The sequence below is a fragment of the Bombyx mandarina genome, chromosome 24 (assembly GCF_030267445.1).
Source record: "Bombyx mandarina strain Sakado chromosome 24, ASM3026744v2".
NCBI classification, from domain to species: domain Eukaryota; kingdom Metazoa; phylum Arthropoda; class Insecta; order Lepidoptera; family Bombycidae; genus Bombyx; species Bombyx mandarina.
Window position 1 is genome coordinate 11,603,931 of NC_143230.1, and position 27,018 is coordinate 11,630,948.

At 41.1% G+C, this 27,018-nt stretch overlaps 3 protein-coding genes across 7 annotated transcripts in view; all 3 read left to right on the forward strand.

Moving 5' to 3' along the window:
* Positions 1-133: 133 nt before the first annotated feature.
* LOC114248496 (uncharacterized) lies at positions 134-7,655 on the forward strand. Of its 2 annotated transcripts, XM_028181748.2 has the most exons (5): positions 134-663; positions 897-974; positions 3,966-4,139; positions 5,906-6,367; positions 7,073-7,655. In XM_028181748.2, the coding sequence occupies exons 1-5, from the start codon at positions 576-578 to the stop codon at positions 7,519-7,521; spliced, it is 1,251 nt and encodes a 416-aa protein (XP_028037549.2). In that variant the 5' UTR covers positions 134-575; the 3' UTR covers positions 7,522-7,655. The 2 variants fall into 2 exon arrangements, with proteins under 2 accessions (XP_028037549.2, XP_089594057.1); XM_089737931.1 differs by lacking the exon at positions 3,966-4,139.
* A 1,651-nt stretch (positions 7,656-9,306) lies between these two features.
* On the forward strand, positions 9,307-20,996 carry eIF2Bbeta (eukaryotic translation initiation factor 2B subunit beta). Of its 3 annotated transcripts, none has more exons than XM_089737932.1 (10): positions 9,308-9,488; positions 10,068-10,151; positions 11,535-11,667; positions 12,365-12,490; positions 13,450-13,626; positions 15,244-15,339; positions 16,155-16,253; positions 17,067-17,167; positions 18,907-18,993; positions 20,883-20,996. In XM_089737932.1, exons 1-10 carry the CDS (start codon positions 9,403-9,405, stop codon positions 20,953-20,955), a joined length of 1,062 nt encoding a protein of 353 aa, XP_089594058.1. In that variant the 5' UTR covers positions 9,308-9,402; the 3' UTR covers positions 20,956-20,996. The 3 variants fall into 3 exon arrangements, with proteins under 3 accessions (XP_089594059.1, XP_089594058.1, XP_089594060.1); XM_089737934.1 differs by having other exon boundaries at positions 9,334-9,488; positions 11,510-11,667; XM_089737933.1 differs by lacking the exon at positions 18,907-18,993 and having other exon boundaries at positions 9,307-9,488.
* A 4,818-nt stretch (positions 20,997-25,814) lies between these two features.
* The window catches only part of LOC114248477 (uncharacterized), a 40,561-nt gene continuing 39,357 nt past the window's right edge, over positions 25,815-27,018 (forward strand). For both annotated transcript variants that reach the window (XM_089737923.1, XM_089737924.1), the window contains exon 1: positions 25,815-26,744. In XM_089737923.1, the coding sequence (XP_089594049.1) occupies positions 26,650-26,744 (95 nt within the window). In that variant the 5' untranslated portion in view covers positions 25,815-26,649. The remainder of the gene's footprint in view (positions 26,745-27,018) is intronic.

The window sequence follows — 27,018 nt, forward strand, 5'->3', positions numbered from 1 at the left end:
GCTGTGTCAACTGACATTGTCATTGATTGTCAAAACTTTAAGCTTTTATTTCTTTATTCTTTATTGTACACACAGTTAATATTACAGTAATTGCGATAAGATATAAAAATGGCGAGCTTAACTCAACAATTGAGTTTTCTACCAGCTAACCGTTCTTAACGAAGGAAAGCTTTAAATGAGTGGGTAGAAGAATACAATCTAATCAATTTACAATTTAAAAGCTTTATTTAAAACTGAGAAAACTTTCAGTTTAGCGAGTTTTCGGTGAAGTAAATTAATTCAACAACACAGCGCAGTAAACTTTAGCATTGAACTTTGTCAATAGATGGCGTTACTATGAAATAATCTAACGTTTTGCGCATGAGGAGATAAGGGTCAATCGGAACTGAAATGATTTAATTATTTTAATTATCAAAAATTAACTAAAGCTGCATATTTAAAAAAAACAATTTAATAATGCGTTGCATGATATTATTGATATTAAATTAGTTTTTGTTTTTTCATAAATTTATTCAATCTACCTACATTGTTACATAAATGCATGGAAGATTATTTGCCTAAATGGGTTTCATAAAATGTGGCCTCAAAGACGCATACAATTTAACGAAAGCTGGGAAAGAAAAAAGGATTATTTGATTCGGAGTCTCTTTGAAGATGTCCCACGTAAGTTGAAACTTATATATTTATTCTACTTAAGACGACCAGAGAAACTCACAGCTCATCAAATAATAAATACTTAATTCAACTATAGAACAGCGTAAATTCCACTACTCATTCTCAGGCATGAATCAAAAGTTTTACTTATCAAAGTATCACTGAGCTTTGCTGGACCTGTATTGTAATTGTCTTGCACTGTCTTAAGTCAGTCGACTTAGAAAAGTTTTTTTTGTATTTAGTTCTGTCACCAGTTCAAGAAGCTGAAGAATCAGTGTCTGATGAATCATCAGACTTGGGACTGTGGAATCCAGTGGATGGTAAGTCGAACGACTCTTAGCATTAATTAAGCGCTTCGGACGATGTCAAATTAAATTTTTATATTTCTCCCGGAGTGACGAATCATAAGAAGGTAAACCTTAATATACTTACGACTAAAACTCATTTATGTTTTTAGAAATTTTATTTAAAGTCAAAAATAAATCTTTTTTTCTACGCTTAGGACATTTTTCTACGCTTAGGACATTTCAAACTTATTTTTCTATGAGGAAAAACTCTACATTGAAAATATGGAGGGTAGAAGTAAGGAACACCCTCTCATCGTGCTCTAGACACGTCCAGATCCATCAGATCCAATAACTCTTGCATTAGACGCCTTCAGCTCTAACTCTAGGAGCAGGCTTAGGGACCCCGGTAACCGTACTCGTCGAACTCGACAAGTAGTTCGACGTGCAACCTAACCCATGCATCAGCCCGCTGAGTTTCTCGCCGGATTTTCTCAGTGGGTCGCGATTCCGATCCGGTAGTAGATTAATTCGCGAAGCAGCTACTCTTGAGTTGTTATGTCTCCTTTGGAGGCGCTCGGGCAGCTGTTAGCAAATCCCACCCCTCCTGGCTGAGCCTTTGCTCGCCCACCTGTACTGTTGAAACTGGAAAAGCCTCCAGGCCAACAGTACTAATCCTGAAAAAAAAAACATTTCAATGGTAGCATGTGGAAAAATTTTCAAAAACAGCGCCTACACTAGGTACTACAGCTTACTTCAACTCAGTACACTTCACTGTTTTTTATTTGTTTTATTTATTTATTTATTGCTTACATGGGTGGACGAGCTCACAGCCCACCTGGTGTTAAGCGGTTACTGAAGCCCATAGACACCTACAACGTAAATGCGCCACCCACCATGAGATATAAGTTCTGAGGCCTCAAGTATAGTTACAACGGCTGCCCCACCCTTCAAACCGAAACGCATTACTGCTTCAGGGCAGAAATAGGCATAGTGGTGGTACGACTCCTGGACGTCCATAAGTCGAGTGGGCCAGACGGCATCCCCGCAGTGGTTTTGAAAACGTGCGCCCCTGAGCTGACACCTGCGCTAACGCGTTTGTATCGCCTCTCTTATTGCACTAACAGGGTTCCGTCTTCATGGAAGACCGCCCACGTCCACCCTATCCCCAAGAAGGGTGACCGGTCGGACCCATCGAGCTACAGGCCTATCGCGATAACTTCCTTGCTTTCCAAGGTGATGGAGCGAATAATAAATACACAACTCCTGAAGTATCTTGAGGATCGCCAGCTGATCAGTGACCGACAGTACGGTTTCCGTCACGGTCGCTCAGCTGGTGATCTTCTTGTATACCTTACTCACAGGTGGGCTGAAGCCTTGGAGAGCAAGGGCGAGGCTCTTGCTGTGAGCCTTGATATCGCGAAGGCCTTCGACAGGGTCTGGCATAGGGCACTTCTATCGAAGCTACCATCTTACGGAATCCCAGAGGGTCTCTGCAAGTGGATCGCTAGCTTTTTGGATGGGCGGAGCATCACGGTCGTTGTAGACGGTGACTGTTCTGATACCATGACCATTAACGCTGGCGTTCCACAGGGTTCGGTGCTCTCCCCCACGCTTTTCATCCTGTATATCAATGACATGCTGTCTATTGATGGCATGCATTGCTATGCGGATGACAGCACGGGGGATGCGCGATATATCGGCCATCAGAGTCTTTCTCGGAGCGCGGTGCAAGAGAGACGATCAAAACTTGTGTCTGAAGTGGAGAACTCTCTGGGGCGAGTCTCCGAATGGGGTGAATCGAACTTGGTTCAATTCAACCCGATAAAGACACAAGTTTGCGCGTTCACTGCGAAGAAGGACCCCTTTGTCATGGCGCCGCAATTCCAAGGAGTATCCCTGCAACCTTCCGAGAGTATCGGGATACTTGGGGTCGACATTTCGAGCGATGTCCAGTTTCGGAGTCATTTGGAAGGCAAAGCCAAGTTGGCGTCCAAAATGCTGGGAGTCCTCAACAGAGCGAAGCGGTACTTCACGCCTGGACAAAGACTTTTGCTTTATAAAGCACAAGTCCGGCCTCGCATGGAGTACTGCTCCCATCTCTGGGCCGGGGCTCCCAAATACCAGCTTCTTCCATTTGACTCCATACAGAGGAGGGCCGTTCGGATTGTCGATAATCCCATTCTCTCGGATCGTTTGGAGCCTCTGGGTCTGCGGAGGGACTTCGGTTCCCTCTGTATTTTATACCGTATGTTCCATGGGGAGTGCTCTGAGGAATTGTTCGAGATGATACCAGCATCTCGTTTTTACCATCGCACCGCCCGCCACCGGAGTAGAGTTCATCCATACTACCTGGAGCCGCTGCGGTCATCCACAGTGCGTTTCCAGAGATCTTTTTTGCCACGTACCATCCGGCTATGGAATGAGCTCCCCTCCACGGTGTTTCCCGAGCGCTATGACATGTCCTTCTTCAAACGAGGCTTGTGGAGAGTATTAAGCGGTAGGCAGCGGCTTGGCTCTGCCCCTTGCATTGCTGAAGTCCATGGGCGACGGTAACCACTCACCATCAGGTGGGCCGTATGCCCGTCTGCCTAAAAAGGCAATAAAAAAAAAAAAAAAAAAAACCTATCTGTGAAGACTCACAAGACGTCCTATCACCAGTAATTACGCAAATTATAATTTTGCGGGTTTGATTTTTATTAAGTACATGATGTTATTCCTTCAACGTGGAAATCAATTGTGAACATTTGTATTTCATTAGAAAAATTGCTACCCGCCTGAGATACAAACATCGGTGTATCGCTCAACACGAATGCACCGGACGTCTTATCCTTTAGGCCACGACGACTTGACGACTTCTGATCTGTTAAAAATTGCTTCATGTCATTACCACTTCCTACACTGAATCTACCTTCCTATAATGGAAACTTTATCAGCTCGTCCCCTATACAAGATTATATTATACATCTATCCTCCATAGTGGAAAAGTAAACAAAATATTCCAAATATATATATTTTTCTCCATAGAGGTAAAAGACTCGCGCCCGTACAGTCCCCTGCCTCCGTTGATAATTGAGAGAGTACCCAACTATCACGATGAGACTGAAGAGTATTATAAGGAGCTCGAGATTAAGATGAAAAAGCTGTACAGAAAGCTGTTCGTTGAAGGACGCAACGAAAGCTCTGTGGACAGCGGTGATGGCAAGTTTTGATCGTTAATATTATAATACTCAAATTAACACGCAAGCAATCATCATTTAAATAAATTTACTATGCATGTTATTGCTATTTACCTTAACGCTGTGAAGTCGTCGTGGCCTAAAGGATGAGACTGGTGCGTTCGTATGTAGCGATGCACCGGTGTTCGAATCCCGCAGGCGGGTACCAATTTTTCTATTGAAATACGTACTTAACAAATGATCACGATTGACTTCTATGGTGAAGGAATAACATCGTGTAATAAAAATCAAACCCGCAAAATTATAATTTGCGTAATCACTGGTGGTAGGACCTCTTGTGAGTCCGCACGAGTAGGTACCACCGCCCCGCCTATTTCTGCCGTGAAGCAGTAATATGTTTCGGTTTGAAGGGTGGGACAGCCGTTGTAACTATACTGAGACCTTAGAACTTATATTTCAAGGGTGGTGGCGCATTTAAATTGTAGATGTATATGGGCTCCAGTAACCACTTAACACCAGGTGACCTGTAAGCTTGTCCACCCATATAAGCAATAAAAAAAATAAAAAAAGAAAATAACGCTACCAGTCTAATTACAAAATGGGAACATGTTGCTACGAAAGAGAAGTTTTCTGTGGCTTACATACTTCATGATTTTAAAAGTATAGATAATTAAAGAAGCCGCGTTGGCTTCATAAGAATGTACTAGATACTACATACTATTTACGGAGGCGATACGTCAAAAAGTATGGAAATTCATTCTGGGTTTATTTACATTTCATTAAAATCTTAATACACCATTGAAATTATTACTAAAGAAGATAGAATTAGGGACACATTCCGCGTATTAAGAAAACGTCTATCGAAAAACGATTAATCATGGCGGCGCCTTCGTAGCCAATGATGTAATTTCAAAGATGGCGCCAAAATTTATTGTTTCAGAGTGTATAGTATACTTCACCCCGTTTACAATTGCTACATTTATATCGCAACACTGGCTACGCGGCGCTGTTTTAGTAGGGTTTTGAGTTGGAATTTGCTCCTCACGACCCAACGCTTTCAACTTGTCTCCCTTATAAGACAATTCACCTTACCTCTACCTTCCATAGTGATGGCGATTGAAATTATTTTACTATACATGAGTCGTCTATTATCAAAGGTGGCAATCTGTGCATTTGGACAAAAAAATGTTATTGATATGTCAATACAGATTGATTTGAATATAATTGTCTCCTTCAAAGAATACGGTTCAAAACCTGCATTAAATAAAGGTTAATACTTAACCTGTTATTTATCTAAGATGTCGTTCAGAAGAGTTTTGTGACTGCCAATGGAATAGAAAGTCAATAATTCGTTTTTATGATTTAACAGTAATTGTCCAAAAATCACATTGCCGGCTTTGATACTAGTCGACTCACATATAAGTATTATCTATGCACATAACAGCCATACGAATTTCTGTCTATTTAAATAAAAATGAATTGCTGTTCGTTAGTCTCGCTAAAACTCGAGAACAGCTGAACCGATTTGACTAATTTTGCTCTTGAATTATTTGTGGAAGTCCAAAGAAGGTTTAAAGTGTAGATAAATATGAAAATGCTCGGAACTAAATAAAAATAACAATTTTGTTTTCCCTTTGATGTGTTCCCCGTCGGACGGATGCCTTTTATTTGTTTTAAGTTTATTTTGTACAAAAGTTTAGGTATTTTATTTATCGATTGCGGCACTATGAATTCTGCCGAGTCAGCTAGTCTCGTATAAAATGAACACATTTCGAAATGTACTTTCAGATTCTCAGAATATAAGCCCAAGTAAAACTTCTTCGGAGTGTTCTACCGACGCTGTGAGCACTCAAGGCTCCGGCAGTACTTCCAATACCGGTGAAGAGACCGAGAACCAAACGAAATCAACCATTGAACTTGACAATCAAACTAATGACGATTTTGATACAATTATAGAGAATAACAACTGTGCAATCATTAATGGAAGCAATTCAAGTGATGGAACTAGTCAAAGCAGACATGACAGATTAATCACGAGCGACAGTGACGTTGTCATTTTAAAAGACAATCTAGATGCCGGTGACAGTGAAAAGTCTTCGAAGAGTGATTCGGGATATTTCAGAAGAATAACGATAGAAGCGGAAATACACAGGGAACCGGATAGCATTTCGGAGACTGTGAAATTGAGCCCTGAGGGCACTCCAAGCAGTCCCGTAAGAAATGAGAAAGTTAGTGTGGAAGAATATATGGGTATGTTATTTTTTTGTTTTTTGTTTTGAAACTTCTTTAAGCGCGTTGAGACTAAAATCTAACTCGCGACAGATTCGTAACGGCTAGAGAGAAAAGATACAATTTAGGAAGAGCGAGAGTGAGAGAATATACAGAGCGTCTTGCGAACCTCTCGACCGTGGAAAGAGAGAGACGACAAAGCGAGCTAAGCCATTTCTGTTTTACACAGCATTCCCTATTACAAGATAAGTACGATTTAAGAATGAAGAATCAAGAAAACCACATCGCAAAGGAAGTTTCACTTCTTTCACGTGTACAAAGTTACACGCGCACCATTTTTTTTTTCGTCAAGATTCTCGCACCGATTCAATGTTGCACTTAAAAATTATATCTTCAGTGTGCTTGGTGCGAGTTTTTAAACGTTCTCGATAGCGTAAAAGTTAACTCAAATTTGTATGCAGTTGGAACAGCGCCCCTAGGAGCAAACACAGGCAAACGTTCCAAATCCTTACCCGGCCTATTTCGGCTGTGAAGCAGAAATGCGTTTCAGTTTGAAGGGTTATAACTATACTGAGACTTTAGAGCTCATATCTCAAGGTGAGTGGTGGCATTTACGTTGTAGATGTACTTGAGCTCCGCTAACCACTTAACATCAAATGGTCCGCGAGCTCGTCCACACATCTAAGCAATAAAAAAATAAAAAATAAACTTTTAATTTAATTTCAGATTCACCCGACAACGACAGTCCAGTAAGCCCGGAGATTAATTCCAATGATGGAATAGAGATTATGAGGTCGGCACAGATTATATCGGCACATGAATTTGAAAGAAAACCACCCAGCCACTCTTACGACTACAGTAGCGCAAGTGACGAGAGCGGCCCGTATCATGAATTTGAACATGAAATCAGCGAGGAGTTAAATATATCCGATATCGGTGCCCGAATAACTGATTTTGATAGGATCATGCAAACATCCACTCCTAATCACAGGAAGCGACGGGAAAGTTTCATTTTCCAATTAAGCAACCCCGTGATTCCGGTGAAGAAGCACAAAAACGCCGCTGTGCAAGTCAACGAGGAAAACTATTGGAGTTTACTGAGCGATCGTTTCTTCGTAGGCAAACCTAAAATATTTAGGTTATGTTCGTGCGTTAATCATTTTTGTGATTGTTAAATATAATTTGTTATAAAATATTGTTTTTTCTAAATCGCACCTGATTAAATTTGTTACATAAAAATTTGGGTTTTATTTTATTTTCTGATTGTATTCGGCAGTGAGATGTGTAAATTATATTTCAGGGCTCAAACTATTAAGATTTCGGATTTTGTCAAATCGCCTCTGTGATCGAGCGTAATGAAATCAAAGACAAAGAGAAATACGTGATAATTAAGGGACTGATGCCACAATTCTCATTTATTTTCTTATATGGAGGATGGACGTCTTGTGAGTCCGCACAGGTAGGCACCACCACCCTGCCTATTTCTGCCGTGAAGCAGTAATGCGTCTCGGCTTGAAGGATGGGGCAGCCGTTGTAACTTTGCTAAGACCTTACAATTTATATCTCAAGGTAGGTGGCGGCATTTACGTTGTAGGTATCTATGGGCTCCGGTAACCGCATAACACCAGGTAGGCCGTGAGCTCGTCCACCCGACTAAGCAATAGAAAAAAAGTGAGGGGTACGACACTAAGCTTATTAAAAAGTGTCTGCTGAAAGAGAGCCAATTAAAGTGGCGAACTAGTTGCAAATGGAGAGATCTTAAAAACAACGCCATAAACTATTACAGTAGCATATTAAATTAAGAAGGGAAGAAACACTTCCTACGAAATAAAATTAATAAAAATAAATAGTTGAGTTTGAATACTGCATATTTTTTAACTACACAGCTCAAGGAATATATCATTTTTTTCAATCCAACACACTTCATTCTGTCTAAAACTGCTGTAATCATATCATTTCCAGTTCCTACACTAGCGCTATTAGACATTCTACAAAACTTGCATACGTCCCGTTATGACGTATGCAAGCGTAGTGTTCGCTCACGCGGCCCGCGCCAACTTGAAGCCCCTTCAGGTTATTCAATCCCGATTCTGCAGAATAGCCGTCGGAGCACCATGGATCCTGAGGAACGTGGATCTCCACGATGACCTGGAGCTCGACTCTGTCAGTAAGTATCTACGATTCTGCGAAGCACTGCTCTTGCTAGGGTCAGTGTTAGCAACACTCCGGTTTGAGCTGCGTGAGCTCACACGTTAGGGTGAAGCTGTAATAGCCTCTCAAGGCTATCAGGATAGGTAGGGGAAAAAAGGGCTATTTCGGTAAGTCCAAGATGTTCAAACTTGCTGTTTACAAGTGGACACTTTTCCAACTTCTCCCCTATACGAGATGGTCCTCCTTATATCTGCCTCCACATTTTCTTGTCAAGGCTTAATACTCTTATACCGCCCGCTGGATGTACTCCAAAATGAAACAGCTCACGACGAGATTGCACAGTAAATCTTTTTTGAATCGTTAATTTTTAAGTACTCCTAAAGCATGAAAAAACAACTTAAAATTTACCCGGTCATGTTGAGTTATCATTTTAGATTTTACTGAAAAATGAAACTAAACTATGTTGCAAATAAAGGATTTACTCGCCATTAAACATCTGCGAAAGAGTCTAAGTAAGAAAAATAGCACAAAATACATTCATTGAAGTTTCTGACCATTCTCACTATTAGGTAGGTACACTAAAACATTTTTTCATTTCATTTACATAATTCAACATTAACCCAAAATCAATTTCAGATAAATTAACTAAATTTAATTCCACTTAATTTTTATTTCCATAATTAAACAAACGTGCTTTTGACTTTGAATAAAACAGTGTATAATAATTAATAATGCATATTTAAGAACAGATCATGTCATATAGCATGATTCCATCGCCTGTCTTGTGTTTGAAAAACGAAAAATGAAGATCAAAATTGACGTTTTGGTTGGCGTACAATAATTTTTTAGGTTATGTTATTATTATTTTCACAACATTGCCTTTATTTACATTACAATTAAACATAATGGCACCTCTAGAATCTTTAGATATTGAATTAAGCGAGAAACACATCGAAACAGTCGGCAAATTCATAGCGGACATAAGAAACAAGTGAGCATAAGTGAAAGTTTATCATTTCTCAATTCTTTTAAAGTGTAATTTTTCTCATATATTTTACTTTCTTGTTAAGTAAATACGTTTGCTTGTATAAGAATAGAGTACATTAAAGCTGTGGCTATCTACTGTTAATAATAAAATGTACTATAAATGGTTAATTCAGCATTTTCTTAAAATGACATACTCATTAGGAAATGGAAAGGATTGTGTAAACCGCATAGAAGTTATTAAAATATCAAACTAGTAGTTATATAGGACATGTTCCGCATGTCATGTGTCTGCCTTAGGTGACATTGAGAACTTTTATCTCACATTATGGTAGGCTTGACTCTGCCCCTGGCATTGCTGACGTCCATGAGCGACGGTGACCACTTACCATTAGGTGGGCCGTATGATCATCTGCTTACAAAGGCAAAAAGAATAAACATTACGAGTGCCAGATCGATATAAGAAACAAGAACCGCACAGACTCAGAATTCCAAATACTTACAGTCTACAAGAAATCAAATTCACTGCACCAGCGACACCATCAGAATATTCTAATTTAAATTGAGAAGTAATCTTACGTTTCAGTAAATTATCTGGCTCAGAGCAGATAGCGGAGGCGACGCTAACACTAGTGGAGAAGATTATCAGCGAGTCTAATGCAACAGCACGGTATGTTAGACTTTTTTTTTTTCATAAAGAGCTCCAACACCTTTGGCATTGATTTTACCAATGTCAAAGTATTTACAAAAATGACAGGCTCTTAGAGAGGAAAAAACAAATACTAAATCTAAATACAAATAAATTTTGGTCAGTTTTTCCATATGCGAATCTGTGGTTTTAAGAGCAGCACAAACAAATATATGTTAGACTAACTACTTTAGAGATAAATATTATTAGCAGATAAAAATTTACACCGAATATTGAAATGTTTATGAATAGACTAAAGTTAATAAACAATTAATATTAATAGGCCGGGGAATGTCATTGGGAAGGATATCGACGCTTGAAAGGCAAACGTGACTAAGCGACAATGCGTGAACTTTACAGTAGACTAATTTAAAGTTGAAATACCTGAAAACAAAATTTATTTTAACGAATCTAGCTGTAGTAGAATCTAGCTAGTAGCTGTAGCCTACTAGCTGTAGGATTGAAATGATTTTAATAGACCTAGAAATAAATTGTTTTTGCTCATTGAATACGGTTATTGCCTATCATTTATGTACAAAGCAGTTATTGTCGCTTAGTCATGTTTGCCTTTTCAAGCGTCGATATCATAAAGAGGGGATACTATATTGGGGCAGTCAAAGAAAATGTGATCCAGGGTACCCTCATCTAATCCACACTCAATGTTAGACTTATGATTAGGCAGAACTATTTAATACTGATTCGAGACAATTAATTTCATGATATAAAGTTGAATGTGGTTGATTATTTGCAGTGGCTATTCAGAAATATTCAAGGCAATATGAAATTTTTTGTTTGTGGTTAGATGTTAAGTGATTACCGAAGCTATACTGACACCACACACGTAACTTTTGGTATCCACATTGAGAAATGAGCTTTCGGTATCAGGTTTGACAGTACGACAGCTGCTTCACCCTCAAACTGCAATGCATTACTGCTTCACCTGCAGAAATAGCATAAATAGGTGGTGGTGGTACTAAGTAGGTAGTAATGTTCATTTTTTTACCATGGAACTCATTCATGAACATGTCTTAAGCATGCATAAATTAGACATTATGTAATGTTTTCTAATAGGCAGTGTGGTAGTACCTAACTGTGCGGACTCACAAGAGGTCCTACCACCAGTGATTACGCAAATTATAATTTTGCGGGTTTGATTTTTACTACACGATGTTATTCCTTCACCGTGGAAGTCATCGTGAACATTTGTTAAGTACGTATTTCATTAGAAAAATTGGTACCTGCTTGCGAGATTCGAACACCGTTGCAACGCTCGATACGAACGCACCGGACGTCTTATCCTTTAGGCTACGACTAACGTGGCCAAATTTATTTTGAAGTAGTCATGGTATTTTGTGTTTCCTCAAGGGAACTTTGTGGAGTCCTCCGTGCGGCCGCTCGTCGTATCAGCTCAAGTTTACCACTGGAGCTGGTAGCGATCAACATGATTAGGAGAGTTTTAAGAGCCATCAGGGATGAAAACAGAGCTTCCGTAGACCAGGTATCCATATTAAACGCTTCATAATCTTTGTTGCACCCACAAAAATGACAATTATTGATCATTCACTAACATTCTATACACTATAGACCAGGCCTGGGCAAATGCGGTAGAATTTTGTCTGGCCCGTGAAGCATTGCATATATTATTATTAAAAACACAAATATTAGTTTTTGTCTAACATAAATTTTCTTTTAAATTTTTTATTCAAATGACTTGATAAATAAATATTTTGATTCAAAAATGTTGGTTTTACAATTCATTAATTCACATCCCTAGCAAATATCATACTTAAAATTAGAAGAAAATAAACTGTTTGGCCCGAGGTAAAATTTTCATCTGCAATGTGGCTCGACTATCAAAATATTTGCCCACCCCTGCTATAGACATTTTTACTGTCTAAAATTTTAGACATCCAACTTAATGGTAATCATTTTGTCACGTCAACTTTGTGTCCAAATTTATGTAACTTCATGTTGTTACTTTAATAGCCAATTCAATTGCGGTAGGCAGCGGCTTGGCTCTGCCCCTGGCATTGCTGAAGTCCATGGGCGACGGTAACCACTCACCATCAAGTGGGCCGTATGCTGCCTACAAGGGCAATAAATATAAATAAAAAAATTTGATGTCACCAGTTCTCCCCGGTATATCTTATCTTGTGGACAACAAGAGTCATAGTAATCAATCACTGATCGGATAGTTCCAGAGTGGTGAGGGTGTAGGAGAGAGTCTCCAAGGTCTGGTTCTGGCGACTCCGGCCCGGCACAGCATCGTGCCTTCGACGGATCAGGACTTGAGGGAGCCTATAAGAGATCACATCGCAGAGGTGAGGTGATTGTACCGATATAAGGTATCGTCTTGTGTCAGAAGCATTGATTCTAATTCCCATTACGGTTAGTTATGTGCTAACTTTTTCTTTATTATTGCCCGGTGCTAAGTGGTTACCTTAGCTAATAGACATCATGTCTGTACCGCCATTTTTAAGATGAGATTTAAGGACAACGGCCTCACCCTTCAAAAACCATTACGACTTCGCAGCAGATATTGGTGGGGTCGTGGTACCTACTCTAATGGTCTAACTACAGGCTACTCGTCCTTTCGGATCCACCCGATCCACTAACGGTATTTTGGGTACGGTGTTCGGATCCCGCAGGCGGGTACCAAATTTTCTAATGAAATGCGTACTTGACAAATGTTCACGATTGACTTCCGCGGTAAAGGAAGAAGAACATCGTGCAGTAAAAATCAAACCCGCAAAATTACAATTTGCGTAATTACTGATGGTAGGACCTCTTGTGAGTCCGCGCGGGTAGTTACCACCGCCCTGCCTATTTCTGCCGTGAAGCAGTAATGCGTTTCGGTTTGAAGGGCGCGGCAGTCGGTGTAACTATACCTTAGAACTCTAACTCAAGTTAGGTGACGGCATTTACGTTGTAGATGTCTATGGGCTCCGGTAACCGCTTAACATCAGGTGGGCCGTGAGCTCGTCCAACCATCGAAGCAATAAAATTTAAAAAAAGGGGTGAATCGTTGTACTGTATTAACAACTAGCGACCCACCCTCGCTTCGCTTCGGAAACTGTAATTTATTATTGATTTCTCCACTATTTAATGGATGTTATTATACATATAAATCTTCCTCTTCAATCACACTATCTATTAAAAAAACCGCATCAAACTCCGTTGCGTAGTTTTAAAGATTTAAGCATACATAGGGATATAGGGACAGAGAAAGCGACTTTGTTTTATACTATGTAGTGATTATGGACCGTGTTACCGTGGGCAGCTCCGTACCGAGCTGGAGACAATGAGGTCGTCCATAACGAGTCAGGCCCGCGAGCACGTGCGGGCGGACGAGGTGCTACTCACGTTCGGGGCCAGCGCTCTGGTCGAGCGGTTCCTGAGGCCGACCCAGAACAGAAACTGCAAGGTCGTCGTCGCAGAAGGGACTGACGTCGGCGAGGTGGGGATGATTCTCGTGTATATATCGGCTAAACACCTCTTTTTTCTTCTTCGTACCTATGCTCATAGCCTTGAGAGGCTATTTCAGCTTCGCCCTAACGTTTGTAGGTGAGCTCGCGGGGCTCAACCGGAGTGTTGCTAACACGAACCCTAGCAAGAGCATTGCTTCGCAGAATCTACCACCGGATCGGAAACGCGACCCACTGAGAAGATCCGGCGAGAAACTCAGTGGGCTGTGTCTGTGGGTTAATTCACTCGTCGAGCCCTTCGTCGCAAGCGAGGGGTTCGACGAGGACGGTGACCGGTGCTTGTGGTGCCTAAAAGCACCGTTAATGGATCGGGAGGATCCGTAATGACGTGTTTAGGGCGACGTCGACTGTTTACCATTCGACGGCTTAACACGCTTTCATTAGTTTGTATGTACACGTCCTTACGGGTCCATCAGATCAGACTCTTGCATTAGACGCCTTTAGCTTTAGCAGTAGAGACCCCAGTAACTCTATCCTAACCCATGCATCAGCTGATTTTCTCGCCGGATCTTCTCAGCGATTCCGATCCGGTAGTAGCTTTGAAGCGTTAGTCAAATTAAACCACCCGCACAGTTTTTAAAAACACTTTCAGTTTTATTGTCTTATATTATATTATATTAAAGAACAAACACATAGAAGGGGAAGAGGAAACAAATAAACAAACTTCAACTATAAGCTAAAATTAAGCAAGACTATGCGCAAGCACTGCGAAGCGGGTTAGCTGGTAAAGTCATACGAGTATCCGACGGCAAGACAGTTTACGGACTGGTGGTGAAGTGCGCGCGCGGGGGCCACCCGTAGCGCTTGCGCACGGTGCGTCATTGCTGACTATATACAAAGAATGTTTGTCCCAAAAAACAGACAATATTAAAAATAAATATAATTTTTAAATATAATAATTCTACATCTAATATAATTTCAAAGTTATTATAAACAAAGTCAAACTTATACAATAATAATAATACATAGTTACACTACAGCTTCATTCGCGAAGCAGCTACTCTTGAGATTTTAGGTCTTCTTTGAGGGCGCTCGGGTATCTATTAGCAAATCCCACCCCTCTTGTCTGAGCCCTTGCTCGCTCACCTGTCCTGGTGAAACTGAAAAGACCACCAGTAAACCTTCCTTCATAAAAAAATAATAATAATGAAGTATGTATTTGTTGACTCGTTTTAATGATAACTATGTTTTGATGTGTAATAAAGTCGATCTGCCTCTCTCTATGTCCCTCCCTCCCTTTTCCTCATCTCCCCATCCCTCTACCCTCTTTCCCGTTTCTACCTCCCGCCTCTCTCTCTCCCACTCCCTCTACCCTCTTTCACGTTTCTACCTCCCCCCTCTCTCTCCCACTCCCTCTACACGGATTGTTTGCCGCCTTTTAACGCGGTCACGCTTTCCTATTTGGAGAATGGGAGTGCTGGCAGTGCTAGGAGTGGTACTACAGCGTAGGCTTAGACCATATGTGTCAAAGTAAGTGACGAAAAGCACTGAAGTCTATGGGCTCCGTTAACTTATCATCGGGTGGATTGAGAAGAAGTTCGCGCGCGCATACAAATATTGATTTTAATTAAATAAAGTTTTGCCTGCAGAGTCACGCCATGGCGCGGAGGCTGAGTAATTCTGGTGTTTCGGTCACGGTCATCAATAGTTCGTGTGTGTTCGCGGTGATGTCCAGGGTCAACAAGGTGTGTTGTTTTGAAATCTGCTTAAATTAGGAACGTCGTAATAAATACGTCGAAAGAAGTTTAACTTCTGCTAATCTTGTTTATGAATTACGAATCTCTAGTGTTCTCTGGTAGAGGCGATGTAAGTGCAGCCTGTAATATAAAGTGACGATGTCGAAATAGCTTGTGTCGTGACAGAAGTGTAACTTCTTTGCTGGTTAGGAGAAAAAACATGTATTTCCCGCTTGCTATTTCTATTGAAACCAATTTCATGACGTTGTCATGTGAAACTTCGGCCTCGTGCTGTCCACAGACCACGATGACCTGTGAATACTTAATAGTTTTAAATTAGAACTATTAAAATATACTGAAAACTATGAAATATTTTATAAATCGATATCTCTGATGCTCTCGATCCAGCTACCGTTATGTTATTATTATTTTTTTATTGTCCTTGTAGGCTGTCGAGCATACAGCCCACCTGATAGTGAGTGGTTACCGTCGTTACGTCTGCAATGAAAGTGACAAAGCCAAGCCGCTGCCTATTTTTAAGTCCTATAAAGTGTCGTTTTATTTTTTATTGCTTAGATGGGTGGACGAGCTGACAGCCCAGCTGGTGTTAATTGGTTACTTGAGCCCATAGACATTTACAACCTTGAGATATAAGTTCTAAGGTCTCAGTATAGTTACCACGGCTGCCCCATCCTTCAAACCGAAACGCATAACTGCTTCACGGCAGAAATAGGCAGGGCGATGGTACCTACCCGCGCGGACTCACAAGAGGTCCTACCACCAGTCCACCAGTCTCAATCATGTCTCCGTGTGTCGGGGATCAGGTGGTGGTCGAGGTGCAGGCTGCGATGGGAGGCGGCGCGGTCCTTGGGGACGCGGGCCTCCATTCCGTCACCCTCGCCGCTAAATACTACAAAATACCGGTAAATCATCATCATCATCATTCTCCTACCCTTCTCCTAGTTACCTGGGGTCGGCGTAACATGTCTTCTCCTTCCCTACTCCTCTATCATATAGCATTTCTTCGCTCACTCCCCTCTTACACATATCGTCTTTCACGCAATACATTCGTATACAGGGTGTCCCAAAAATATTGTCAAGCCGAAGTGCAGAGGTAGGTGTTTTTAACAAAATACATATGTTATAAATTTCTGTGTTAAGGTACTTTTTTTGGTGTAAAAGTAAATTTCCATCCATAGGTCTAAATTAATCTTTAAAAAAAATTTTGAAAGTAAAAAAGTTAAAAATCTTGTATTTTTTTGTAAACTTTGAAGCGTAGTTAAAAAATAATCTATACATATAAATAAAATTGGAGTGTCTGTTTGTAATATTGAAATACCCGTTTTTTACTACATGCATATGAATGTATATATGGTACATACAACAAAATAATATTTTTTACAATTTTTGTCGGTCTGTCTGTCTGTCTGTTTGTTCCGGCTAATCTCTGGAACGGCTGGACCGATTTTGACGGGACTTTCACTGATAGGTAGCTGATGATATAAGAAGTAACTTAGGCTCGGCTCTTGCTAGGGTTCGTGTTAGCAACGTCGTCAGGTTTGAGCCCCGTGAGCTCACCTACCAGTTAAGGTTCCGCTGGTATAGCCTCTCAAGGCTATCAGCTTAGGTAGGAAAAAAAAAGTGTTACACAAACTTATGTACATGAATGTAAATACTTGTGTACCTTAAATATTCGCGCCGCAATGACCAAAAAAGTCTGGTCCGTCTCTGTGCAGGTAGTGGCGTTGGCGCCTCTGTACCGGATGCTGCCCCATCATCTCTACGACCCCCAGAGCTTCGGTTCCCTGTCGTCGCCGCTACAGACCATGGAATACGCGTACGTTCGAAAACACTCAGCCGTGTCCGTACGCTTCTATGCTCTGCGCGGCCACAGAGCATAGAAGAGTACAGACTTGCTTTTGTATATATATATATTTTTATTGCCTTGTAGGCAGACGAGCATACGGCCCACCTGATGGTAAGTGGTCACCGTCGCTCATGGACGTCAGCAATGCCAGGGACAGAGCCAAGCCGCTGTCTACCGCTTAATACTCTCCACAAGCCTCGTTTGAAGAAGGACATGTCATAGCGCTATTAAGAGGCTTACTGATATTTTACTGGTGGTAGGACCTCTCGTGAGTCCGCGCGGGTAGGTACCACCCTGCCTATTTCTGCCGTGAAGCAGCAATGCGTTTCGGTTTGAAAGGCGGGACAGCCGTTGTAACTATACTTGAGACCTTAGAACTTATATCTCAAGGTGGGCGGCGCGTTTACGTCGTAAATGTCTATGGGCTCCAGTAACCGCTTAACACCAGGTGGGCAGTGAGCTCGTCCAGCCATCTAAGCAATAAAAAAACGGTGCTATGAGCTTCTTCGGAGACATCATGCGGTCTCCCAGACTTGAATAAGAGGAGCTCATGATTTAGGGTCGCGCTGTGGGCAGAACACCGATCAGATGGTCAGATCTGGTCAAGGAAGGGGTTGGTGGTAGTCCATACAATCTGGTCCATGTCATCAATGATCGAACACTGTGGAGGAAAGTTACATGTGGTCGCGATCCTCAGCATTGAGGGGGCGATGAAGAAGATGAAGTAACATAAATCGACATGTTTACTTGAGGCATACTTGAGTGCAGTCAAAGGCTTAAAATTCAGGTTCACGTTTCTATCGATGATCAGGCACTATATAAATGAAGACAGTTTGCTTAGTGCGAGTTTTTTAACGTTCTCGATAGCGTAAAAGTTAACATTTGTATTGTTCGCATTTGTATGCAGTTTTTTTTTATTGCTTAGATGGGGGACGAGCTCACAGCCCGCCTGGTGTTAAGTGGTGACTGGAGTCCATAGACATCCACAACGTAAATGCGCCACCCACTTTGAGATATAAGTTCTAAAAGGTCTCAAGTATAGTTAAAAAGTTGAAACAGCGCCCCTAGCGGCAAACCTAGGTAAACGTTCCAAAACCATACAAATATGAGTTAAATAAAATATTATAGTTTAAAAAAAACTAACAAAATACGCTTTTATGGAAAATTCAAATGCTTTTCAGGATATTATCAAAATAACCCTCCTACTCATATCTGTTCATAAAATATTTATAACTACTGATACCATGCACCCCACGGTTTTTTTTACAATAAAATCGTTTTTTCTTACACTATTTTTAATTCAAATTTATTAAAATTTATTTTCTCTATTTTAGTTGGATTTTCTATAAAAGCGTATTTTGTTAGTTTTTTTAACCTATTATTTATTTTTCATTTTTTAGTTGAATTTCAATTTTTTCAATATATATTTTTTTAATATTCATTTGTCATCGGTCCCTAATAAGTATGCCAAATTTCGAGTTAATCCGACGTTTTGAAGGGGATCAAAGTCATGTTCAAAGATTCCGTTACATACTAACATACATACGTCTGAAGCTAATTGTATACCACGGGCCAGTCGGTGTGGCTGGGCGGTGACCCATAGCGCCACTGACGCTTGAACTAAGCGATGTAAGAATAATAATCGTCAGCTACATACTTTGGTTTAACCACAAATGACGTCATAAGTAAGCATTTTTTTTTTGTAACAGCGACTGCGGCTCAGATTCCCTGCAGGTCCTCGCTCCGAAGTTCGACTTCGTCCCGCCAGACCACATCACGCTGTTCATAACTAATCAGTAAGTGACAGCTGTTATTGTCATCGTCAGGGTTCAGTTTTTTTTTCCGGGCCGGGAACCGAACCTCCTACTAGGTCCCCGCGTCTAGAGGGCGCGCGGGGTATGTGGGACTCAACGATCTGCAGGTGTTGTGAGCAGACCGCGGACCCAAGGAATTTTAGGGCCTACCCACTAAACGAGTCCCCTGCACTCTTGCACCCGACGTCCGATCTCCGTCCGGGGTCAGAACCCGGTCAGAGTGGAGGGGTTCCCGCGGTCAACACTACAACCAGACACGCGGCGCCACCCCGAGCACGCCTGACGACCAACGACGCCGGTCTCCGCGGCACGGCAGGGTTCAAACATGCCACAACCCTATATGTCGCAACGTAACAGTTGGGACTCCTCATATGCTGCCCATGGGCTCCTATCCCCTTGAATACGTTAGTTGGGAGTCCACGCGCGCCCCCTTAGTATGCTGTCAGATACCTAATTCGTGGTGACAAAATCACCATCAAGGAACATATAAAGCACTAAATTGGTGTGGAAGGAACTGCCCTATACAGCATCTCCTGAAACGTCCTTCTTCAAATGAGGCTTGAGGAGTCCACAGCACTTGGCAGGGGCTCATATCGTCTTCTCGCATTAAAACTGTATAATCTCAAAACTTACTAATTTTACAGGAGTGTTTTAAATGTTTAACATGTGGTATTTTTAATATTAATAATCAATCATCTTTGCAACATTTATTTTTTATTTTTTACCAGTTACATTATCTGTCTTTTAAAGTAAGATAAAATTATGTATTAATTTTGTTAATAGTAGTCAAAACATAGGGAAACTAAAAAAAAAAACTAAACTACGCTCTTTTGACAGTATTTATGAGAGAAATACTGGTGATACCAAATGATTCCGCATATTAACTCAATTTCGAATATTTTTGGAAATTGTACACTTTTATAATGCGAAAAGACGATATGTGCGGTAGGCAGCGGTTTGGCTCTGCCCCTGGCATTCCTGAAGTCCATGGGCGACGGTAACCACTCATCATCAGGTGGGCCGTATGCTCGTCTGCCTACAAGGGCAATAAAATAAAAAATAAAAATGTGCCTCTCTTAAGCTCTTATCCGTGAGCGACCGTCTCCACTCTCCACCTGAAGGATTCGTCTCCAGAAAAGGCAATACTTAAAAGATGGGTGGACGAGCTCACAGCCGAACTGGTGTTAAGTAGGTACAAGAGCCTATAGGCCATTATATAACGCTTAGAGAAGTTCTAAGGTCTCAGTATAGTTACAACGGCTGCCCCACCCTTCAAACCGAAACGAATTACTGTTTCACGGCAGAAATAGGCAGGGCGGTGGTACCTACCCATACGGACTCACAAGAGGTCCTATCGCCAGTAGACACTCTTTAGACATCATCTCTTCATTTGAAATACTAATTAATTCAGATTCAATATAATTATTACGAAAATGAAGGTAGATTTTACTACCACAATTTCCCTCTTTGCTTTTTTTCCTTAAATAGTTGGACGAGCTCATAGTCCACCTGGTGTTAATTGGTTACTGGAGCCTATAGACATCTATAACGTAAATGCGCTACCCACCTTGAGATATAAGTTCTAAGGTCTCAGTATAGTCACAACGGCTGCCCCGCCCTTCAAACCGAAACGCTTCACGGCAGAAATAATGACTTAATTGATATAATTCACCTCTTCGCTTTGTCGAAGCAATCAGTTCATGGCTTCAAATAGAATTGTCTTAATTTCTCTCTTTTTATTATCGTTTCGACTGCGTCCACAATGTTCTAGAGCATTCTAGAGATGTTCCAGTTCTTTCGATATCAGTTTTCGCTGTTTAACGACAGATGGCGTTACTCGTACTGACAATGTTTTATTATTTTTATTCTAGGGGAGGAAGCTGCCCGTCCTACATCTACAGATTACTCTCGGAGATATACGATCCTAAAGATTATCAAATTTGATTGTAGGGTGTGTAAATAAATAAATTTATTATTATATTTTATTATGGGGTGTTTTATTTACGAGTATTCGTAGTGCCTCAATCGACAAATAAAAGACCTAAACTTTTGTATATCTATATCTATACTAATATTATAAAGAGGAAATATTTGTTTTTTTGTTTCGAATAGGCTCCGAAACTTCTGGACCGATTTGAAAAATTCTTTTTCCATTAGAAGCCGACATTGTCCCTGATGAACATAGGCTACTTTTTTTTATTTTTTTTTATTTTTTATTTTTTGTTTCATGTGTGTTTTAATGTTTCCGAAGCGAAGCGAGGGCGGGTCGCTAGTATAAAATAAACTTAAAACAAACAAAAGGAATCCGTCCGACGGGGGATACATCAAAGGAAAAACAAAATTGTTATTTTTTTTTATTCCGAGCATTTTCATATTTATTTACCTTTTAAGCCTTCTCTAGACTTCCAAAAATCATTCAAGACCAAAATTAGCCAAATCGGTCCAGCCGTTCTCGAGTTTTAGCGAGACTAACGAACAGCAATTCATTTTTATATATAGAGATAGATAGATAGATTAATAAATTTGATGGGTTGATTTTTTTAGATTGGAATTGGTATAGAGTAAAGTCGTCCGTGGTCTAATGTGTAAGACGTTCAATGTATTGGTGCTTTGACAAGCTCACCCTACTTCGACAAAGCGGCACGACACGAGAACCGTCTCATCGTGGCCGCCGGTAACTACATAGCCGATCCTGTGGAAAGAATGGTAAACAGTTGACGTCGCCCAAAACACGTCATCTCGAATCCTCTCGATCCACTAACGGTGCTTTTAGGTACCACAAACACCGGTCACCGTTCTCGTCGAACCCGTCGCTTGTGACGAAGGGCTCGACGAGTAAATTAACCCATATACACAGCCCACTGAGTTTCTCGCCGGATCTTCTCAGTGGGTCGCGCTTTCAATCCGGTAGTAGATTCATTCGCGAAACAGATACTCTTGAGTTGTTAGGTCTCCTTTGGAGGCACTCGGGTAGCTGTTAGCAAATCCCGCCCCTTTTACCTGAGCCCTTGCTCGCCCACCTGTCCTTGTGAAACTGGAAAGGGCTCAGGGCCATGTGGGGCATGGCACAAAAAAGTTTGGGAAGCACTGGTCTAAATCATTGAATCGCGTTTTTGCAGGATAGCCACCTGAGCACACCGGTAAAGAACATAGATCTTCATGACAACCTAAAATTAAAATCTACCAATAACTATAAGCCGCGCCAATAAAGAAACGATCCTAAAATGGCGGCGGCGATCATGCGCTCTCTCACTCTAAACTATTGCTGTCTTTAGTCGCACACGGCGCGTACTGTATGCAAAAAAAAATATCAGTTCTGATTTTGTTGTTGAGTTCGAGTTTTTTCACCTTCGAGTTGTGCGACTTAGGTGACTGGCAGCAAAAGTGTCTACGCAAGTTGCATCTCAGATGAGACATCTCCTCTTCTGCCAGGGCATAAAGTAAAGTACTTTCTCATTTGTTTTTTTACATTTTTTTACAATAAACAACTTTTTCTTTCTATCTTTCTTTTTATCTGTTGTCCCTACCATCTGTCAGTGCAGGTACATAGACGCCATTTTCGATTCGTTTCTTTTTATTGGCGCGGCTTATATCTGAATAAAATATGATGATTAATTCCTAATGCTTTACGTCTGCTTAAGTTTTGTATTCGAGTTCATCTTTTGAGACTTTGTTGTTGTTTCTTATTTTAATTGTTTATGTTTTTTATATGTTTTTATATATGTATTTTAATAGTTTATGCTGCGTTTTAAGCCTGCACCCACGTATACAGCCATTAATTCCACTTTTTTTTAAGTGAAAACTTCTTTAGAATCGTTGTGATTTCAAACCGGATGCAACGGAAAAAACGACAGGTAAGAGACACCAATACAAAAGTATGAGACAGAAATATACATACTATTTAATACAGCGCCATCTGTGAGATTTTTTAATACTAACGTGTGTATGAAAGCTCTTGTAGTGAATTTTAATTTAGGATTATACGTGAAATTAAAATATCAATTCACAGAGGGCGCTACCTTACAATTATTTACTAATGACAAAATTTTAAGACGTTTAGGATAATTGTATTTTAATTTTGGAAGGTTTCACTTCTACCACGTGTGAATTGCACACATGTTTTTTTCCTACCTAAGCTGCAGAAAGATGCAGTTCGTCATAGCAGCATTTAAGATGGTGGCCAACATTGTTATCAGTTGGGCTGGTAACATTTTTAGCGCGCGATTGCGGATGCCGTCGGAGCCGGGAGCTTTCCGTGGTTGCAGGTTAGCAATCGCCTCCTTAACCTCGGAAGTGGTAATGGGGGGTAACGCATCCGAGGGCGGCAGGGAAGCTCTGCGCTCGACCTCCCCGTCGACTAACTCGGTGTGTTCGGGGTCCGCGTATTGAGTGCTGGCCGATGCACTGCTTTTGCAATGCATTGGCCAGCAGCCCTGCCTTGTCATCGTCATCGTAAACCGGTGGTTGGCCTGAGGGGCGTACTAGAGGCGGCATAGTGACGATAGTTTCGGACTTGAGGGTCCTAGCTAGTCGCCAGTATGCTTGGTGAGTGGGCGCGAGTTCTTCTAAGTAACTATCCCAATTCTCATTTCGGGCGTCGCTTAGGCGGGATTTGACCTCCCGCTGTAAGCGACGCATCCGAGTCCGGTTTGAATCCGTGGGATATCGATCGTAGGCCCGGATTGCCGCGTTCCTGACTCTTAAGAGATCTCTAAGCTCGGGGGAAAGTCTGATGCGGTGGAAGCAGTCCTCCACACGACTTGTTTCGAAGACCTTATGATCGCGGTCGAGACGTGTTCGGTAAGGATATTTATGGATTCGACTGTGTCCTCGGGGGATGGAGTTGAATCCGGGCCGCAGGGGAGGATTGGTGGAGCGGCATCAGCTAAACACGTGCCCAGCTTCTTCCAATCCACCATGGTCCTCGTAACTGTTTCCTGGTTGAGTGGGCGACCGAGCTGCATGACGACAGGTCGGTGGTCTGAGTCGAGTTCTGACAGTGCCTCGATGGAGCGCAAGCGCAGAGTTACGTTCCTCAGCAGTGCCAGATCTATTGTGCTCGGACGACGCGCGGCGTTGTACGGATAGCACGTGGGGGTCTGGGGGCTGAATATTTCGAATGTGAGGTCGTCTATAAACGCGTCGAGACGCCTACCGTTCACATTCGTGCAATGGCAGTTCCACCTAGTGTGGTGGCAATTTAGATCGCCTGCCAGAATGACTGCGTCACCCACACCGAGCAGTGTCTCGAGGTCACTGCTCAGGAGGGGTTTGTTAGGGGGGAGGTAGACGGATGCGATGACGATCGGCTGGTGTCCCGTCAGCGCGATACGGCACACTGACGCCTCGATATGCAAGAGCGAGGGAGTATCGAGAGGGACAACGTGCAGGGCCCTCCTATAGTAAATAACAGTCCTGCCCTTGGGGGCGGAGAGTCTGCCGTTCCTAACTATGACGTATTAATTCCACAATAACCCAAAGAGAAACGAGAATGATTGAAAATCAGCGCAGTTCGATGCCTCAACTTTGAACAGCCTTAGCTGAGCCAAACCATTTTGCATTTTTTTCTGTCATTTATCTGTGTACTTGTAATGATATAAATCTGTGTGAAAAGCAATAAATGATTTTATTTATTTATTGTAATATATCTAACTAGCTTTTGGCCGCGACTCCGTCCGCGTGGAATAGTTACTTTGGCATAACGCTAAATTTTACCTCCCACTTCTTTTACGTAGAAAGTGAAAATATTTTTGAATTATAGAATGTTAAGGAGCTATTTAAACCTTTATTTTGAAACATTTTTTATTGGTGTTTCACTCGTATTAGTCTTACCATGATGTTATAGCCAATAGCCTTCCTCAATAAATGAGCTATCTAACACTGAAATAATTTTTCAAATCGGACCAGTAGTTCCTGAGATTAGCGCATTCAAACAAACAAACAAGCTTTATAATATATTAGTCTAAATATATAGTTAGTTTTCCTAACAGTCCTGACTGGTGTTAAATGGTTACTTGACCCTACAAATATCACAATTTCAATGCCATAGACTACTTTGAAGCTGTCTTACACCTAAGACCAGATGCATCACTGCTTCGCAGTTTTTCATCCCAATGTTGGACTTAAGAACGAATTTGAAATCTCCGGAATGTGTGAACACGCTAAAAACAATTTTCTGTGTTCACTTATTAAAATCATAAAGTCTTCAAAATGATTTTTTCTGTTACTATGCCTAATGAATTTTTAAATGGTTCCGATAACCATGAAAATATAATTACCGCAACGTTATGTTATTCCCACGCGTTCTCACTTCTCAGTAATACAATAAAAGATAAGGCGTTATTTTTATTCCCTTCCGCATTTGCGACACTCGCTTATTTTAGTCGAAAAACGAAACATGCGTTGCAAAATTAAACGAATAACAGTGAAAGTAGGACTGGCAGGTTGTGTCATCACGAATTTTGTCTACGCATACCAGCACAAACGCCATAGTTTGACAAAAATTATAATAAATAAAAAACGAATAACAATTTTCACGGAAATAACCAAACAAACTCTAACGTTATCTCTGTCTAACGTGCGTGTTCGGACGGGAAGGCATGTTTACGTTTGTGACTAACTTCAGGTTGCAATTACGCCGTCATGTTGGCTGTACTATAATAACAATGGGTTTTGCCTTGAACGTTTAAAGCGCTGTAGTGCTTCAACATTGTTGACCTGATAAACGATTAGATTTGTTTGAGAATGATAAAGCGAGTAAAGCGCTGCATTGTACGATCGGGACAAGTTGTGTAAACTTTTTATGATTATGACTTACGCGAGGCTTATGTACGTATCGGTCGCACGTACAGAGCGTTTTGTGTTACGTTATCTTGTATTTTCACTTAGTTTTCGTTCGTTTTTTTTCCGTTTCAAAGACTATTTCGGTGTTGCGTAAGGACAATGAAATGTGTTTGATGCTGAATAGTTAAACGTAGCTCAGTTCGATAGTGCATGACGACACGAGATTACCAAGTCTGATTCACATTAATTATGTGAGCGGTGACGAACCATTTTAAGTGCGCGATAACACGCCCTCCCGTTGTTCTCTGTTGCTTTCTGCTTCTTTGTTCACGGACCAAACTGTAAATTTTCAACAAAACGAAGTTTCAGCAAAAAAAGTTTTTCTATAATAAAATAAAAAATCAATATTTTTATTCTCTGACAACTGAAGGTTTCATTTTTAACTAAAACAATAATAGCAAAATTAACACGATATTATAAAGCAAGCAAACTCATCAACTATTTTTACCTAGTACCACACTTAATTAAATTATTCATGTTCTAAAAAAAACTAAGTTGGCGGCCAAATTTAAACTTGGTTCACACAAACACTACAGAGGTCGCGCCTCCTGACATTGTGACGTTGTCGCGCTTGCCCGTGCATTCGTACGAACTTCACTACATACCAGTGCTTTCCAAAACACAGGCAGTGTAGGGCTCCATCGGGGTCCTCCAGCCTTGGAACGTGTTTATACCACGTTAGTGTCTTCGTTAAGTACTTTAGTGCTTGTTTTTGGAGGTGTTGGTGGTGTTGAGTGAAATTGCAGCACTGAATAAGCTTGGATCGATAGTGCTGCGTACTATGCCTTGTTTAAGATGAGTCAAGGTGGATCACGCAGACCTTATTCGCGTGGGGGCCAACGCTGGCACCCGCGCTACAAGGACTACTGGGACTACGAGCAGAGTTACAGGTACCTATTTTCATGAATGAGTTATTAGATAGGATAAGATTTCAAAATGTCCCAAGTTATTTTTTTTTCCATCTGCTGAAGTGAAGCACAGATGAAAAAATTAAACCCACGTGACTTTGAAGCTGTAGTGTTGCAATTTGAATTTTACCAATTAGTTTTTATGGGTGGTTTCAAAAAAATTTGTAATTCTAGTAATTGCCCAGTATTTATTTAAACTTGAAGCAGTTTTACATTTATTATCTTATAATACACTATGGTTTGCATTTTGAGGTAT